Source organism: Lutra lutra, chromosome 5 (genome assembly GCF_902655055.1).
Source record: "Lutra lutra chromosome 5, mLutLut1.2, whole genome shotgun sequence".
Classification (NCBI taxonomy): Eukaryota; Metazoa; Chordata; class Mammalia; order Carnivora; family Mustelidae; genus Lutra; species Lutra lutra.
The window spans coordinates 96,122,018-96,140,575 of record NC_062282.1 but is presented as its reverse complement, the minus strand read 5'-3'; the positions used below and the strand labels follow the sequence as shown (position 1 = coordinate 96,140,575).

The following is an 18,558-nucleotide window of genomic DNA, read 5'->3' as shown; positions in this document are numbered from 1 at the left end:
AAGAGGAGATAGTCAACACTTTCCCACTGAACCTATTAGGCCAGCATGACCCTTATACACTCAAATTTAAAGACATGACAAAACCCTGGAAGAGCTTCCTACCACTTTTCAGTTATTTTTTAAAAAGCCGTAAATATGTAAATGTCTCAGAAACACATGAAATTACTACTCAACAGTGGCAAGATTTGAAGATTTTTTTATTAAAAATATAGCAACACAATAGCAGCATCATTTGATAAATCTTTACTAGTACCACTTGGAAGTAGTCCTACTCACATAAGTATACACCACCTAATGCAGCATCTTTATGTTTACATTTTAAACTCTTCCCCTAATAATCCATAGCATCATGTAAAGAACACTACTGTTAAGATTCAGGAGAGTAATAGTTAACTATGAAACTGAACTACTTACACAACTACACAATACACCCAAATGTCCTCTTCTGTGGAAATCGGGGAGCTCTGTAGATTTGGCCCAACAGTCTGTTGCCTGCCACGCAACCTCAGATTAGTGGAATTCCATCCCTTCAACTCTAATTCCTTCAGTATGATTTTCATAAATTTGGCTTGCACATATAGTCAATCAATTATCTATCTAGCAAATAAAAAATGAATCAGGAGTAGAGAAAACTGTATTATTCCATTCTAATCCCAGGAAAATAAGTCTTAGCAGTAAAATATCTGAAGTTTCCCAAAGGTTGCTAATTTTCAAAATTAAAATGTTAGCCAGATACAAAGTAAATTTTTAAAAAGTCAATGAACTAAAATACTGCTTTTAAAAACAATATATTAAGAAACACTATATTAAATATAAACTAACAGTTATAATAAGTTAGTTACTAGGAACTATAAAAATACCTTAAAATAGAATGGAAAGAAATCTAGTTATTACTTACTACCAACCTGAATAGGGACCAAAAGTCATTAATAGCTCCAGCTTTTATTTTTAAAATAATGTTATCAATCTTCAGGCAGAATCACCAATAGAAGATTTAAGAAAAACAAATACATCCACAAACCCAAAAATAAGTAGGGAAGTCAATTTTATTTTAAAAGACTTTATTACATTATACTGGACTACTGCTTCCAGAAATATAATTTAGCCCTTTTAAGAGCACTAACTTTTGAAATCTGAAAATAAACAATTTTAAATGAACATTACACTAAATAAACAAATACTAAAGAATACTAAGTATGTAAGTAGTGAAAATTTAAAAAAAAAAAATCTCAACACATAAAGTACATACTTTGTGGAAATGACAACTTCATAACCCACCCAGTTAAAACCAGATAGTATCTTTTAGTGAAAATATACTGATTCACTGAAATGTTAAGTTACTCAATGCATCCCTCCAAAAGGACTCATTTTAATAGTTAATTCAACTACTAAAAAAAAAAAAGATTTAAATCAAATCATATTATTTCTAATAGATTTTTAAATGTTTAAAAGCCTGTTACTACATATTATAATCCTTTAAATTATCAGAGTTGACTTGGATTAAGGGCTTTTTTTAAAAGTTTTAAGATAAAGACAGCAACATACATATAGGAATGAATGAGGTCCTAGAAATAACTAATATCACAAATGAAGTTATTTTCTTCACAAAAAAGAAAGGATTCTAAATATGAGTTCTTATTTTTGAGCATTTCAAAATTTAAGCCTCAGCCATTTCTGAAGATCAACATAGTATATATAGAACCTCTTGAATATAAGAATTCTGAACAAAATCACAAGCTGATTAGTGTTTGCAATTATAAATTAATTGGATCAGATGGAGAATAAGAAGACAACTGCAGAAGTTGTGGATTTATACTTGTTTTCACGTATGAAAATAGCCAGCTTATTATGAAGGCCCATCTTAATATAAATAATTCATCTCATTGCTGAAAAGAAAGAACAAGAGGATCAACAGACTTTGTCTAAAATGATGAATAGCAACACAATTAAGGAACAGAATCTACTCTCTTTAATCAGGCTAAAAGAGATAATTATAGAATGGATTAAGTATAAAAAGCCTGTCTTCTTGGCCTTACCTCAAGTTTTCCTGACAACATCTACCTGGATTAAAAAAAGAATAGACTTAAAGAAAAAACAAAACGCCTTGCAAGAAAATAACAAATAAATGGAAACCTACCTGGCTCCTATAAGTGAACAACAACAAAAAAGTCTCTCTTTCTCTCTCTCTCTCTCACACACACACACACACACATACACACACACACACACGCATGCACACTCACACTCACTCCAATACCTCCAGGCCCTAGAAAGCTTTGCTTCCATAAGCCCATTTAAGAACATTTTTTCACTTTCTCTGGATCTCTTGTATTCCTATTCATGTCCAACTTTAACAAATCGGAGTCTTCCAAAAGCATCATCATCGTTTTAAAGCTGAATATCACCAACAGGAAAAATAATTAGCAGCAAGAACCAAATTAAGTTAGTCAACTGTCAACACAGGGAACATTAAGAGTCCAGAGTACAAGAAATAGCTCAAACTTTAAATGATGATTTTATAGACACCACACATTCATTCTCCAAGTCGAAATAATCTCTATGCCAACTAAAACAAGATAAACATGATAAACTAAGATGCTATTTTGAAATGCATAAACAAGTACTTTCCTCTAAAATACTTAGCTTTATTAGAGAAATGGTACTAAAAATAACAAAGATTCAAACATTTGCTCTATTCTACTTACATATTATAAATAAGACAGCTGTTGGTGCAAGACACCCACTCCTTTGCAATCTTTCCATATGCACCCAAGCATTCTTGTATCAGAATAAGCTGTTTACCAGCCAACCGTATGTGGCTGAATGATTAAAATGACCATCTATACTTTACATAGTAAAGCATTTTCAAAAATTTTAATGTACACAGTGACAAAAAGGAAAAAAAAACACAGTTATTCTGAACACATGAAGAGTAATTAAGCAGCTTCATAATCAAACCAGGCTTCATTGCAATAAGGGCAATTCTTTCCATTCTCTACCAAATACTTAAGTTTCAATAGTATTAACATTAAAAGAAAACTCAAGTTGAAACCAAGTAACTGATGGGCTACTCAGCTTCTTAAATCTATAAGTAACTCTTCCCATGAGGTAAGGCAACGGAGTAATTTGATTGTATTAGGTTGCATTAAAATAATGATACTTGATTTTTTAAATAACATGCTAATTAAAAGGTATAACTTTTAGGGGGAACAAAACAATAATGAAAAGATATCTGAAACTATGAGTTATGGCTTTGGGGGAAAATATTAGCAATGTTGTTTTCCTACTTGCATACTTCCTGCAGAAAGTGAGCCTAAGAGTAACGAATGACCTATATTTTAAACTCAAGTAAACATATCCTTAAAACAAATAACCTCATGTGTTCTCTTTTACAGAGAATTTCTGCACATCATTTATGAGAAGATGATTAAGAGGTAATAATTAAGGCCATCCAATGGAGACAACAAAAGTGTTTGCTCTGATTTAAGTAAAGAACGAACGTGCTTCATTTTCAATTATCACAGTATAAAACTGATGGTCCCAAAACTGCATTGTTGTTTTAAGCTCTAAAGTCATTCTTGAAAACAGGACTTCCCTCTTGTTAGGTGAACTACTTAAGAAGCTCTTCTGACATAACACTTGCACCCTTCTCTATGGGAGTGAGTGGGATATCCATCTATGTTCCATATGAACCGAGAATGACTAGCACATATAAAATTCTAGAAAACAGCATACCACATTGTAGAAGGCACTAAAGCTTCAGCTTGTGCTCCCATAGCCCATTTTGAAAACCCAGTTTTCTTTTTATAATGGCACCTTTGCCACCTACAGCTGACAACACACACTGCAGTATTATTTGTAATAAGCTTGGAAATGTCAAGAAAGTTCAAAAAGAAATGTTTACTCTGTGGGGAGGCCCAATGATTCTAAACACTGAATACTAATACACTATTATTAGTATTCAACACGGGTGCTCTTCCTTTTGAGAGAGAACAGGAGCATGCATTGTCAGTTGTTTGTTAATCCACTTATTTAAGCAACTTTAGTTTGTAAAACTATTTTAACAAAAAAAACCTGTTGTCCTAAACAGTGAGCAAAAGAAAACACAATAGTGAGAATTTAACACAATCACCGTAAATCCTGTGAAGTAAATGTTAAAACTTCTTACATACTCTGCACTTACAAGGATGTATATATATTTCCACCGATTTCAAGCACATCATCAAATCTGTATATATCGAAATTTAAAAAAAAAAGTAAAACAATACAAAATTCAGCAACTACCATTTTTAAAAAGAGCCTCCAATGCTTATCTCCAGTCTTTAAGGATAGTACAAATTTGGATTTTAATGTCCCATTTATTTGTAATGGTTCTTGGCAAACACTAACAAACCACATGACAAGTGTGTCAGCCACCATGGAAATGCACAGATTCTAGAAGATGAGGAGTTTGGGTAACACCTGTCATTTTCACGATGTCCATGCTTTATTTTCTTACTCCGGAACAAGATGGCCACACAGTCACCTAACAACTAGAAAAGCTGTTAGTTTGTATCTTTATGCTCAACTGGATTTCTTCACTGTTTAACATCTTGTTGAGAGATTTAAAAGCTTTGGATTTTATTCCAGCGTGTGTTTAGAGGTGCATTTGTCAGTCCTATACTGCTTCTGTTTTGGTAGAGAGGTTTTCCTCATTTGGCTGACAATTTCCATTTTGCTGTACTTTGTTTTCCTCGGTCCTTGGTGCATCCTTGTCATCTACTTCTTTGCCCACGCTTGATTCTGGTTCTTTATTGTGTTCCTTCTCCTACAATAAATATGAAGCCACACATTAATATTTTTCTCAAGAATTGCCTGTTACATCTGGTTATGACTAATATATGTATTTCTGTGAACTTAGTAAAAGTGGGTATTTTCTGTCATTACCTTATCATATAAATAAGATATGCAAACATGTATCAGTGTGTCCTCCATACTTCTCATAAAATATGGAAACTGTAAATTAAATTAGAATAAAATAGTCTAGAAGAAAGTCTAGGAAGTGTTCAGTAAACATTACTAAATTGAAAAAATGGAAGAGATCTGCTGAAAGAGTTAAACAGCTCCCAAAGATGCCAGGATAGATATGTAATCTGGATACCAAAGAAGCAAAATTTAGAGGATGTAGAAAAAGAAATCACTATTTGTCCTAGCAAAGACTGCTCAAAAGAACAGTGCAATTCTGCCCTCAGCTTAAAGGAGAATTAAATGAGGGGTGCCGGAGTGGCTCAGTGGTTTAAGCCTCTGCCTTCAGCTCAGGTCATGATCTCAGGGTCTTGGGATCGAGCCCCACATCGGGCTCTCTGCTCAGCAGGGAGCCTGCTTCCTCCTCTCTCTCTGCCTGCCTCTCTGCCTGCTTCTGATCTCTGTCTGTCAAATGAATAAACAAAATCTTTAAAAAAAAAAAAAAAAAAAAAAAAAAGGAGAATTAAATGAGAACATACGGAACAATGTCTGACATCAGACATACAAAAATGCTCAAGAGACATTATCAATGTTACTGACAATGATGATAAAACCCTACCAATGAGTAAATAAAATTATAAGATGAAAGCTCCAAAACTCATAACTGATTTCCAAATACAAATAAACTTACTGAAATAACAAAGCAATTAATGTAATTCATAAGTAAATATTTATCCCAAAAAATACCCTTACTTGGTGGAATTTGGTTTTCCATTAATTATTCTAATCCAGTAAATCTACTAATTTCAGTGTACATTACAAAACCAATGATGACAGAACTTTTGTCAGATTTGCTGAAACAAATCTATTTCAAGAATATATATAATATTTTGAGGAAAGTGCCCTCAACCAGAACTTTGTATAAAATCAAATACCTTATCATATATTGTTCCACATATAATACACATGTTATGTACGAACAGTCTTATTGTATGCCATTCTAGGACTCCCTAAAGTAAGGAAAGCATATGAGTTTCAGTTAGCTCTTACCTCATCCCTTCAAAAATCCAGCTTAAAAAAGTTACCAATTGAATAAATATTAAAAGATACCAAAAACGTACAAGATACCACAGCCCTCAAAAAGGTTTTGGTCTAAATCTAGTCCTATGTTAAAAAAAAAAAAATCTCAATTATTAATTATTCAAAGCCTAAATAATGAATGCCTACTACTTACTTTAAGTGAAGTATTGTTCTTCTCCAACTTTTCCTTTCCATCTCGGTCATTAGAGCTCTTTCTTGTAGAGCTTGATCGTTCTCTCTCTCTTCTTTCACTAATATGGTCCCTTTCTTTTTCTCTCTTTTTATCCTTCTTATTTCTGCTATAAGAACAGTGATAATATGCCAGTTAACTTCTAAGAGATTAAAGACCTACTATGTCGTTGACAAAACAGTCTTCTCTAACACTAATGCACTATATGTAAGCCCATCAGTAATCTGGTCTGACCAAGTAACATAAACAGTCCTATAGCCCCACCTGCTCCACTCCGTACCACAGTTAATTTTTTCAAGATGCCCAAGTCTTTTTGCAGAGGCCACCATGTGTTCACATAAACCACAATTTCGTATTTTCAATTTATTTGTTCAAGATTTATTTATCAACTTAAATTAAAATTAAATAAAAAATTAAAATAAAAGCAAATACACAGGTTTTTTACCCACCTTTTCAAAGCAAAAAATGAGTAAGCAGAAAGGAATGAAAAGGACAAAGAATTAAAGGCATCTCCCAGGGAGGACTGAATGACTGAATACCAGCAAAACTTGGAATTTCAAAATAACCAGTGCTACTGCCATTGTCATTCACCATTACAAACAAGTCACACCAATTCAAGATCAAAAGTTAAGAGAAGACTGCAAGAACAAGTTCCAATGATAAAAACAATATACCCTTAGAATTAGAGAACAAAACAATGTATTTCTAATAGGAAACATAAGACTTTCTACCTTTTTTTTTTTTTTTAATTTTTTTTATTTTTTTCAGCATAACAGTATTCATTATTTTTGCACCACACCGAGTGCTCCATGCAATCCGTGCCCTCTACAATACCCACCACCTGGTGCCCCCAACCTCCCACCCCCCACCCCTTCAAAATTCTCAGATCGTTTTTCAGACTTTTTTTTTTTTTTTTAAGGTTTTATTTATTTATTTGACAGAGAGAGATCACAAGTAGATGGAGAGGCAGGCAGAGAGAGAGAGAGGGAAGCAGGCTCCCCGCTGAGCAGAGAGCCCGATGTGGGCCTCGATCCCAGGACCCTGAGATCATGACCTGAGCCAAAGGCAGCAGCTTAACCCACTGAGCCACCCAGGCGCCCCAACATTTTTTTTTTTTTAAGATTTTTATTTATTTGTCAGAGAGAGATCACAAGTAGACAGAGAGGCAGGCAGAGGGAGAGAGAGGAGGAAGCAGGCTCCCCGCTGAGCAGAGAGCCAGATGCGGGGCTCGATCCCAGGACCCTGGGAATCATGACCCGAGCTGGAGGCAGAGGCTTTAACCCACTGAGTCATCCAGGCGCCCCAAGATTTTCTACTTTTAACAAGTTGGCCTTAATGTGGAATTTTAAGCTTTTTTCTCTTATTAATGAATAATTCAAAAATAAAGACAAAGACCAAGAAAACAAAGACACTGGGCAAGCAGAACTAAGTACATATAAATATTTAGTATAAGAAAGGTGGCATCTCAAATCATTGAGGAAAAGATGGATCTTACAACTGGATTATTATTTGGTAAGTGATAAAACTCAATCAATATCTTGTACCTCATTCCACAATATATAAATAGGTCCAAATGGATGAGAAACCTAAATTTTTAAAATAAAATACAAATGCTAGAAGAAAACATGAGTAAATTCCTGTAAGATTTTTTTTAACGACAACTAAATTCAGGTACAAAAAAAGACTGATAAATTTGCCTACATAAAACTTTGCAAGGAAAAAAAATACATTACCATATTCAAAAGAAAAATGACTTATTTACAACATATGTGTGCACCTTTCTACATAATTTTTAAATATCAAGGGAACAATCATATCAAACTGAATAAAAGTCTTAGGAGTAAATTTAACCAAGGAGTCAAAAAATTTGCTGAAAAAGACGAGGACAAATAGAAAGACATCCATGTTTATGGATTGAAAGACTTAAATATTGTTAAAATGGCAACAGTATCCAAAGCCACCTAGAGACTGAATGCAACCTCTATCAAAATCCCATTGCTGTTGTTGCAGAAATACAAAAACTCACCCTACAATGCATACAGAATCTTTAAGGACATCAAACAGCCAAAACAATCTTAAAAAGAGGGGCGCCTGAGTGGCTCAGTGGGTTAAGCCTCTGCCTTAGGCTCAGGTCATGATCTCAGGGTCCTGGGATCGAGTCCTGCGTCGGGCTCTCTGCTCAGCAGGGAGCCTGTTTCCCCCTCTCTCTCTGCCTGCCTCTCTGCCTACTTGTGATCTCCCTCTGTCAAATAAATAAAAAAATAAATCTTAAAAAGAAAAAACAAACAAAAAAACAAACAAAAACAATCTTTAAAAGAATAAAGGTTGAAGGCACAGCATTCCCAACTTACTATCCAAAGGTACAGTAATCAAAACAGTACAGTATTATATAAGGACAGAAAATAAACCAGTGGAATAGACCAGAAGACCCAGAAATAAACTCCCACATAAATGGTTCAAATTATTTCTGACAAGGATGCCAAGACCCATTCAATGGGGAAAGGACAATCTTTTCAACAAATGACATCGGGAAAACTGGATACCCACATGTACAAGAATAAAGTTGGACCATTATCTTATACTATATTAAAAAAGTTAACTCAAAATAGATTGAAGACCCAAATGTGTATGCTAAGACTATAAAATTCTTAGAAGAAAACATAGGAGAAGATCTTCATGACATTGCATTTACCAATGATTTCCTGGATATGACGCCAAAAGCACAGGCATCGAAAGGAAAAAATAGATAAATCTGACTACATCAAAATTAAGAGCTTTTGTGAACCAAAGAATAGTATCAAGAAAATGAGAAGGCAGCCCACAAAACAGGAGAGAATATTTGCAAATCATGTCTCTGGTACAAGATTAATATAAAGAATTTAAAGAACTCTCACAAAATACAAATAACCCAATTTGGAAATGGGCAGAAAACTTGAAAAGACATGTCCCCTAAGATATATAAATGATCAATAAAGCACACAAAAAGATGCTCAAAAGGGGAGCCTGGGTGGCTCAGTGGGTTAAAGCCTCTGCCTTCAGCTCAGGTCATGATCCCAGGATCCTGGGATAGAGCCCTGCATCGGGCTCTCTGCTCAGTAGGGGGGAGCCTGCTTCCCCCTCTCTGCCTGCCTCTCTGCCTACTTGTGATCTCTGTCAAGTAAATAAATAAATAAAACCTTTAAAAAAAAGATGCTCGACATCACTATTCATTAGAAAAACGCAAACCAAAAGTACAAGATGGTACAAGATACCATTATACACTCAGCAGAATGGCTATAATCAGAGGCAGACAATAACAAGTGTTGGTGAGCATGCAGAGAAACTGGGAGTGCTAGCATAATGCTGGTGGGAAGGTCGAATGACAGAGGCATTTGGGAAAACAGTCTGGCAGTTTCTAAAAAGATAAGGAGAGGGACACCTGGCTGGTTCACTTGGTAGAGCAGGTGACTAGCGCCACCCTAAGATTACTTAGAAACTAAAATATTAAGTAAATAAGTAAATAAATTGATTCGCTGCTCTGCATACTGATTAAAAAAAAAAAAAAGATAGAGTACTATAAGACTCAGCAATTACCACTCCTTAGGCACGTGCTCCAGAGAAAGGAAAACAAGTGCCTACACAAAAACTTGTCAATGAATGTTCATGGAAGCATTACACATAATAGTTAAAAAATGGAAAAATACTAGAAGTTCATTAACTAATGAATGGATAAGTAAAACATGGTTTCATCCATTCAACGGAGTATTATTCACACAAGGAGTAAGATATCGATACATGCTCCAACACGAACCCTGAAAACATTACATTTAATGTAATACAAATACAGAACATTACGCATACTGCATGAGTCCATATACCAATGTCCAGCACAGGCAAATCCACAGAGTAAGTTAGACTAGGGACTCCCAGGAGCTAGTAGGGAGTAAGTGCTTATGGGTATGGGTTTTCAAGTGAAAAAAATATTCTGGAATTAAGTAGCAGTGATGGTTGACGATACTGTGAACCTCATTAAAAACCAGTGAATTGCATATTTAAAGTTAATTTTATGACATGTGATTATTTCTCAATTCCAAAAGAAAAAAACAAAACAAAACAAAAAAAAACACCTAAGGAGTGCCTGGATGTTCAGTTGGTTAAGCATCTGCCTTCAGCTCCCATCATGCTCCCAGGGTCTTGGGATCGAGTCCTCCAAGGGGCACCCTACTCCACAGGGAGCCTGCTTCTCCCTCTCCCTCTGCCTGTCTCTCCCCAGCTTGTGTGCTCTCTGCCAAATAAATAAATAAAATCTTTTAAATCTATAAATAAATAAACCCAGGTGTAGTTGGGGCTAGGTAGTCTCTCTCTCTCTCTCACACACACACACACACACACACACACAGTATATACATAATGTATGCTATCTTTCGTGAAGGAAGGAGTTATTCTAACCAATGCATCTGCTTAATTTTGCAAAAAGAAACACAGGAAGGATAAAAACAATCGATTACAGAAGGTGAATGGGGAGCAATGCACAACAAACAGGCAAAAAGTAATTTTGTGAACACATCTTTTTATCTAATTTGAGTTCCTAACTGAAAAGTCTTATCTTTCATAAGCAAAGTATTAAAAATACATATGTGGGGGCGCCTGGGTGGCTCAGTGGGTTAAAGCCTCTGCCTTCGGCTCAGGTCATGATCTCAGGGTCCTGGGATCGAGCCCCACATCGGGCTCTCTGCTCAGCAGGGAGTCTGCTATCCCCCCTCTCTCTGCCTGCCCCTCTGCCTACTTGTGATCTCTGTCAAATAAATAAATTCTTTAAAAAAAAAAATACATATGTGGCCTACAACTACAGTATCATATGTCGTCGATTATCCTCACCCCAAAACAACGCAAGTAAACATAAGACCCCTACTGAGAAACACGCTGACAGAGGTTTTTATAAATTTCTCTTTTCTATACCTAGAAAACCAGGGAAAACCAACCGAAAAACTATGCCCATTCATTAAGGTAGTGGAATGAAAAATAAATACACAGAATGCAATAACCTTCCTTTGCAGCACAAACCCAACCAGCAATGAGAGGACATAATGAAAGAAAAAACCTCATTAACAAGGGCAACAACAAAAAGAGATCTAGGAATAAACTTAGAAGTTGCATAAAATCTGTACAAAACAAATACTGAAACTTTTTTTTTTTAAGATTTATTTATTTATTTGACAGAGTGAGAGAAAAAGAAAGAGATATCCCAAGTGGGCAGACAGGCAGGCGGAGAGAGAGACAGGGAAGCAGGCCCTCTTCTGAGCAGAGAGCCCGATGCGGGGCTCGATCCCAGGACCCTGAGATCATGACCGGAGCCAAAGGCAGAGGCTTAACCCACTGAACCACCCAGGCGTCCACACTGAAACATTCTTAAAATAACACTATGGATGGTTTAAGAAAGTGAAAAATAGTCAGTAGAGAAAAACTCACCATCACAAAGCTTCATTTATTAAAAAAATTGATTTATCAACTTCCCCTAAGTTAACTTTATTTCTAGATTTTATTTCTAGATTTTATTCCAGATTTTATTTCTAGAACCTAAACAACTCATATTTTCAAATGGAAAAAAAAAACAACAGGTAAGAATTGTCAGAAATGCTCAAAAAACAGCAGTCGAAGTGTGGGGGAGGATCAGGCTGACTAAATGTTAAAAAAATACTACACAATTTGAGTAATAAAAAGCCTGGAGCAGGGGCACCTGGGTGGCTCAGTGGGTTAAGCCGCTGCCTTCGGCTCGGGTCATGATCTCAGGGTCCTGGGATCGAGCCCTGCATCGGGCTCTCTGCTCAGCAGGGAGCCTGCTTCCTCCTCTCTCTCTGCCTGCCTCTCTGCCTGCTTGTGATCTCTCTCTGTCAAATAAATAAATAAAATCTTTAAAAAAAAAAAAAAAAAAGCCTGGAGCATTGGTACATGATAATTAGTCAAACCAACCCAGCAGCAGCAAGGGCCCAGAAATAGACCCATACACAGAAAGAAATATTTAATACCTGAAAAGGCAATATAACAAATCAAAGTTTGAAAAACTGAGTTTTTAATAAATGATACTGATCAAAAGAAAAGCATATGGAAAAATAAAATTGGACCCACATGCCATACTATACATAAGGATGACCTCCTCCTAATGGATCAAAGATTTTAATGCAGTAAGTAAAACCATAAAAGTATAAGAAGAAACAATGGAAGGCATTCAATTATAATCTTAGAATAGAAAAGACCTAATCTGATGTGACTCAAAATCCAGAAGTCATAAAAGAAAAAATTTGAGGGGCACCTAACTGGCTTAGTCAGTAGAACATGTGACCCTCAATCTTAGGGTTTTGAGTCTGAGTCTCCACACTGGTTTTACAGTCTACTTTGAAGAAAGAAAAAAAAAAAAAACAAAGAAACAAAGAAAAGAAAAAACTTGGGTAATTATAAAAAAAATCAAAATCCTTTTAAAAATCAAGTCTCATAATATTTTCTGAAAAGAAATGACAAAGTAGGAATGATACCTCATATCAAATCACTAATCTCCCTAATACGGGGGGCCTGGCTGGCTCAGAAGAGCATGCAACTTCTTGATCTCAGGGTTTTGAGTTCGAGCACCATGTTGGGGGTAGAGCTTGTTAAAAACAAAAACACAAAACAAAAATAAAAACAAAACTAAAAAAAAAAAAAAAAGATCACTCTAATATAAAAAGAGCCCCTGAGAGAAAATTCTAAAAACAAACAAAAAAACAAAAAGCAGACCCCACCAAAAAATGGCCCAAGTATACCAACAATTCACAGAAAAGGAAATATATATGGCCTTGAAATATATGACGAAAAGGTCACCTTCACTCTTCAGAGAAATGCAACTAAAATTACTGATTATATACTGAGACAATTTCTCATCTATCAGATAGTCAAAACCCTGCAACTACAGTAACATAATACAGTGCAGCTGAGAGAAAACAGACCGTCTCCTACACAGCCAGCTGACACACGAACTGCTGCCAATCTATCTGGAGGGCATAAAGAAACACCTGTCCAAATTATAAACACACTTAAGCTGTGACCCAACAATACCACTTTTGGAATTTTCCCACATAACCTGCACACAATGAAGTTAAGTCCAAAGGTACTCACTACAGTACGGTCTAATTTATAATACAGGAAAATTAAGCAAACCCATACTACTGCAGGCTGGTTAAATAAACCAAAGTACTGCCACACAATGAAGTCCATGCAGTTCTAAAAAAGAGTAAAGCAGCACTCGCTGATGGATACGTAAAGGTCTCTGGGCTGTTGACTGACAAAAAGCAAGGGCACAAGTGTTTTTTTGTGCTACCTTCTGGATAAGAAATATGAAAAGAAACTATAAATTTCAATGTTGTAGATCTCTACACAAAACCAGAAGGATATACAATACAAAAAAATGAAGTCACTACTTATGGACACAGAGTAGTACATAAGTGAAATGATGTATTACTTTTTATAGTGTTGGGATTTCTGAACATGCAAATGTGTAACATATTACTCATTCAAAATAAAAAGTTTAAAAATAGATCAAAAAGAAAAATTTTCTTCCCCCGCTCCATCCTTGGATTTAGTACACACTTTCAACCTACCTCCTAGGAGATGGAGATCTAGAAGATTTCCTTTTTATAGTTTTTGATGTTCTTGGTGATCTGGAAGAACTTCTGCTCCTCCTCCTACGCCTTTCCCTGAAAATCAAAAATATATCATTTAAAAATGCAGCAATTTTAATAAAGCGCAATTCAAATACACAAAAACAAAAGGGTCCTTAAGACTCTCTAGTTAACAGCAGTCTTCAAAGACCAGTTTAAACTCATGTCCTTTAAAGAACATGTCCTTTTTTTTTTTTTTTTTTTTTTGAGATTGATTGATTTGACAGAGAGAAACACAGTAAGAGAAGGAACACAAGCAAGGGGGAGTGGGAGAGGGAGAAGCAGGATTCCTGCCAGGCAGGGAGTCCGATGCAGGGCTCAATCCCAGGAACCTGAGATCATGACCTGAGCTGAAGGCAGATGCCTAACAGCTGAGCCACCCAGGCCCCCAAGAACATGTTCTATTATCTAATATTACTGCAAGTCAAATTTTGAACCATAAATTTTACAGACATGAAAATATGTTCTAAGATTTCATAACAGAAAAGGGAGAAAACTCCTTTTCATCTGGTTTATTTGAACACTAATTTCCTGAATGGAAAAAAATACCAATGGATATTTCAGATTCTTTCAAGTTAAGTATGTTCTTCTCCAGCATCTAAAATATGTTCTGCTTATCCAGATCCTTTGTCCTGCATCTAACTCCTTGCTGCCCCACTGTGGATTATTTTATAAAAGATTAAGTTGGCTTCCAAAATGTGAACTTCCCAAATTCAAGCATTTAGAATGTCTCTAAAAAATAATTTACATTAATCTGTTTTGCAGAGAAATTGTTTTATCCTCCAACTTCCTACCATTTTATTGCTCTATTCATTTAAACCGAATGAACAAGTTGCTTAGACAGAAGTAAAATAGTTAAAACCTGGGGTGGCTTAAATATGAAATAAAAAATAACCACTGAATTACAGTGTTTAGTATTATTAAAAACTATTTTGTTTAATATGTTACCAAATGACTTTATTTATCAGCGTGGTCAACTGAGCAACAATGAATTTCAAGATGTCCATAATTCAGGGATGAGGTAGGAGGACATACTTACTATGATTAATGTGTCCAATCATCTCCCAAGGAGCTCTAATAATTAGTGGCTATATAAGTGAAAGAACCAAAACCCCTAGAATCCAAGTTCTCCACACCACCCTCAGTAAGAATATTCTAGGCTAGGGGTGCCTGGGTGGCTCACTGGGTTAAGCCTATGCCTTCAGCTCAGGTCATGATCCTGGGATCCGGGGATCGAGCCCCACATCAGGCTACCTGCTCTGTGGGGAGCCTGCTTCCCCTGCCCCCCCGCGATCTCTCCCTGTCAAACAAATAAATAATATTCTAAGCTAAAGAAGCATTTTGCCTATAATTTTCATTATAAAATAAATATTAGATAATGCTCAGATGTGGTAGATACAATGTATGTCAAGACCAAAATAGCCAAGAACTTTGAAAACACCATCAATTCCAATTTTACCTCAAGATCTCTCCTCCATTACCCAATTTTATCCCAAAACACCCCAAAATTATACTTCCTGACTAATGTGAAAATTAGGGAAAGATATTCCATTAAGTCAATGCCATTCTGTAACAGCTCAGTTTAAGTACCACAAATACTTATTTTATAGCATGAGAATATCAATGTATCTTAGACTTTGTTTACCCACAAAATGGTTCCACTGTGACCAGTTCTGTTTAACTTTGTTCAGGAAGCACTGTGTATAGGTAGACATCTAGGAACTAACAGCTGATGATAATGAGAGCTAAGTCTGGACAGACAGCAATCCAGAAGACCAATTAGGTGAGAAAGAGGCAGTCAGGGGTAGTAAAAGGAACTGTAGCTGGTTACACTTAGATTTAAATTTTAGTTCCACCACTTACCAGCTGCATGACTAGGGCCATATTACTTAACCTGAGTTTCAGTTTTTCCAACTGGAAAATGGGGTTAATAACTAAGCTTGATAGTGCTGTTATGAGGATTTAGGATGATACCTATAAGTACCATGCACAGTGTCCTGCATATACTCAGTGTCAATATTTTCTCTTTCTCCTTACTAGCTTTACTGCTTGTTACTGAAAATACTGTGAAAGTTGTGTAAGTATCAAAATTTCTTTAAAAATGTAGGTTAGAGGACAATGTTGAAAATAAAATGCCACATACCCTATTTTTGAGCCATGAAAATGTTTCCTGTTTACTAAACAAATCAGAGCACAAAAAAAAACAGGAAAATGCTAAAAGATGACAAATTTTAACTCTTCACCAAGCTCTTATGAAAGCACAAAACATACCAAACTTCTGAACCTTTATTATTTTTTTTTAAAAGATTTTATTTATTTATTTGACAGAGAGAAATCACAAGTAGGCAGAGAGGCAAGCAGAGAGAGAGGAGGAAGCAGGCTCCCCGCCAAGCAGAGAGCCCGATACGGGGCTCGATCCCAGGACCCTGGGATCATGACCTGAGCCAAAGGCAGAGGCTTTAACCCACTGAGCCACCCAGGTGCCCCAAACTTCTGAACCTTTAGAAACTAATGTTAGCCTTTCTTTTCCAGGCCCTAGAGGTTAGTTAATATATTTAGGAATGAATGTAAACATCTGAACTTCCTTAAATGTCAAGCAACTTAAAATGGCCCCCAACAAAACTAAACATTTCAAAGTCATCCAAAAAGTAAATTCAACTGAATTTAAAAGGAACCAAAACATTGTTTTGTGTTATGAAGGGCAATAATTAAATGATCACATAAACACAAAAGAAGGTGTGACAGACAATCAATAAAATCACTGTGCGGCAAAAGAATAGTTGCAAGGCTTGACTGAGGTCCACAGCAAAGAAGCTAAGTTAATTCTTCAGTTTCTGGTTCAATGTGCTGAAATACAACAGTGGTCTGTTTACATACACTATTACTTTCAACTTTATGCTTCTGCGGTACTTTCTTAAAGCAGGTACCAAGTTCTGATTAGAGAATTCTCAATTAAACTTAATCTCTTAAAAAGAGAAAGAACTACCATATTTCTAATTATGGAAGTGCAGAGCAGATGGAAAACCTCCCCTAAGCCGTGGTATTATCACACTTGGAAACCATGATAGTTAATAGTCTTCTCACAGACTTACTGTGACAATTAAGTAAGGCTAGTCATGAAAAACTGTGCCAAGACAAAATCTGACATTTGGTAAAGCATTCAACAAACGCCTGCAATTATCTTCTATTACCTAACCGAAGACTGGTATATTAAGAACAAGCTACTAGAACACAAAGTTAGAAAAACAGGAAATATGCATTCATCTCCAATCACCTTCTATGAAAAAACCAAATTTAAAAGTCATAAAAACTTACTAAAATAGGTGTTTTGTTTAGTATTTTTAAGATCTATTTCTAAAAAAATTAAGAACTCCCATTTACTCAGTTACTATATCATGTGGAGTAATGGATATAGGTTTAGATAATCTTGAATCAAGGAACGTCTAGGTCTTCTTTTTGCAGCTGTTACTATGGCAACCTGCTGCCACCTGGTGGCAGTGTACTTATTAATAGACGGAACAGTCCTAAGAAAAAAGGAAAATCTTAACACTGACAGATCAAGGAAAACCAAAATTTAAAAGTCATGCACTCAACAAAACAGAGCAGTAAAAACAAATGAAATTTTAATAAGCATTCTGAATACGAAAATTTACCAAGGGGTTAAAAAGAAGGGCAGGGGAAAGAAAAAAGAAAACCTTGTCCTTGCCATCTCATCCTACAAGAAAATAAGCAGCAGCAGCCACTGTTTTATACCAGGGATTACAAAGGATAGTTAAGACTTTTCAAATTGCCCAATTATCATCTCTTCCACCTCATAGATTCTAATACTGTGGCAAGTGCTCTACTAGAGAAATGTTTATTCTGCAATTAAAGGGCAACGTTCTGGTATTATTGTACTGTTTCCACTTATGTACTGTTTCCACTTCCCACTTGGTTAAAATTCACATTCTCATTTGTTATCAGTAAACCCCTTCATAAAAATTTTAAGCATTATCAAACCTGCTGGAACTACGAGATCTTCTTGATGCATTGTAACTTCTGGGTGGTGTTCTGGATTTTTTATCCTTCTTTCTTTTGTCATCTATCTCTTTGGATCTGTCCTTGTCTCGTTCCTTTTCTTTGTCCTGTTCCTTGTCCTTGTCTCGCTCCTTGTCATGTTCTTTTTCCCGCTCTCTCTCTCTGTCCTTTTCCTTGTCTTTATCCCGGTCCTTTTCCCGTTCTTTATCCCGGTCTTTGTTTTTACCCCGTTCCTTTTCTTTTTCACGTTCCTTCTCCCTCTCTCTCTCTTTTTCTCTTTCCTTTTCTCTATCTTTTTCTTTCACTCTTTCCTTTTCTTTGATCTTTTCTCGGGTGTCTTTTCTCTTGTCCCTTTAAAAACAAAAATAAATAAATAAATTCACAACTAAAATTATTCTACTCCCCAAAAAGGACCTCCCTTTCTTCAACAAAACAACTTATACTAGCTTGTAATACATGATAATTTCTATATAACCCAGGTGTACATGAGGCTATTAGATGAAACAGTTACCCAATTTAATTACGTATTTTAGAAACCTCAGGAGTCATTCTGATCACCAGATTCAAATCAATGGCAATCAATATTAATCACTACTAAAGCAATAAAAAAAATTAAATGTCTCTCATTAAAAACCTAAACCACAATAATTTTTTAACAAA

General features: G+C 35.7%; 1 protein-coding gene across 3 annotated transcripts in view; it reads right to left on the bottom strand.

Annotated features, from left to right (window-relative positions):
- Positions 1-477: 477 nt before the first annotated feature.
- SREK1 (splicing regulatory glutamic acid and lysine rich protein 1) overlaps positions 478-18,558 on the bottom strand; it is a 48,658-nt gene continuing 30,577 nt past the window's right edge. For 2 of the 3 annotated variants that reach the window (XM_047729104.1, XM_047729106.1), the window contains 4 exons: positions 17,881-18,249; positions 13,822-13,917; positions 6,179-6,323; positions 478-4,807 (listed from right to left, as the gene is read on the bottom strand). In XM_047729104.1, coding sequence (XP_047585060.1) covers positions 4,658-4,807; positions 6,179-6,323; positions 13,822-13,917; positions 17,881-18,249 — 760 coding nt within the window. In that variant the 3' untranslated portion in view covers positions 478-4,657. The remainder of the gene's footprint in view (positions 4,808-6,178; positions 6,324-13,821; positions 13,918-17,880; positions 18,250-18,558) is intronic. The other variant, XM_047729105.1, reaches the window with a different exon arrangement.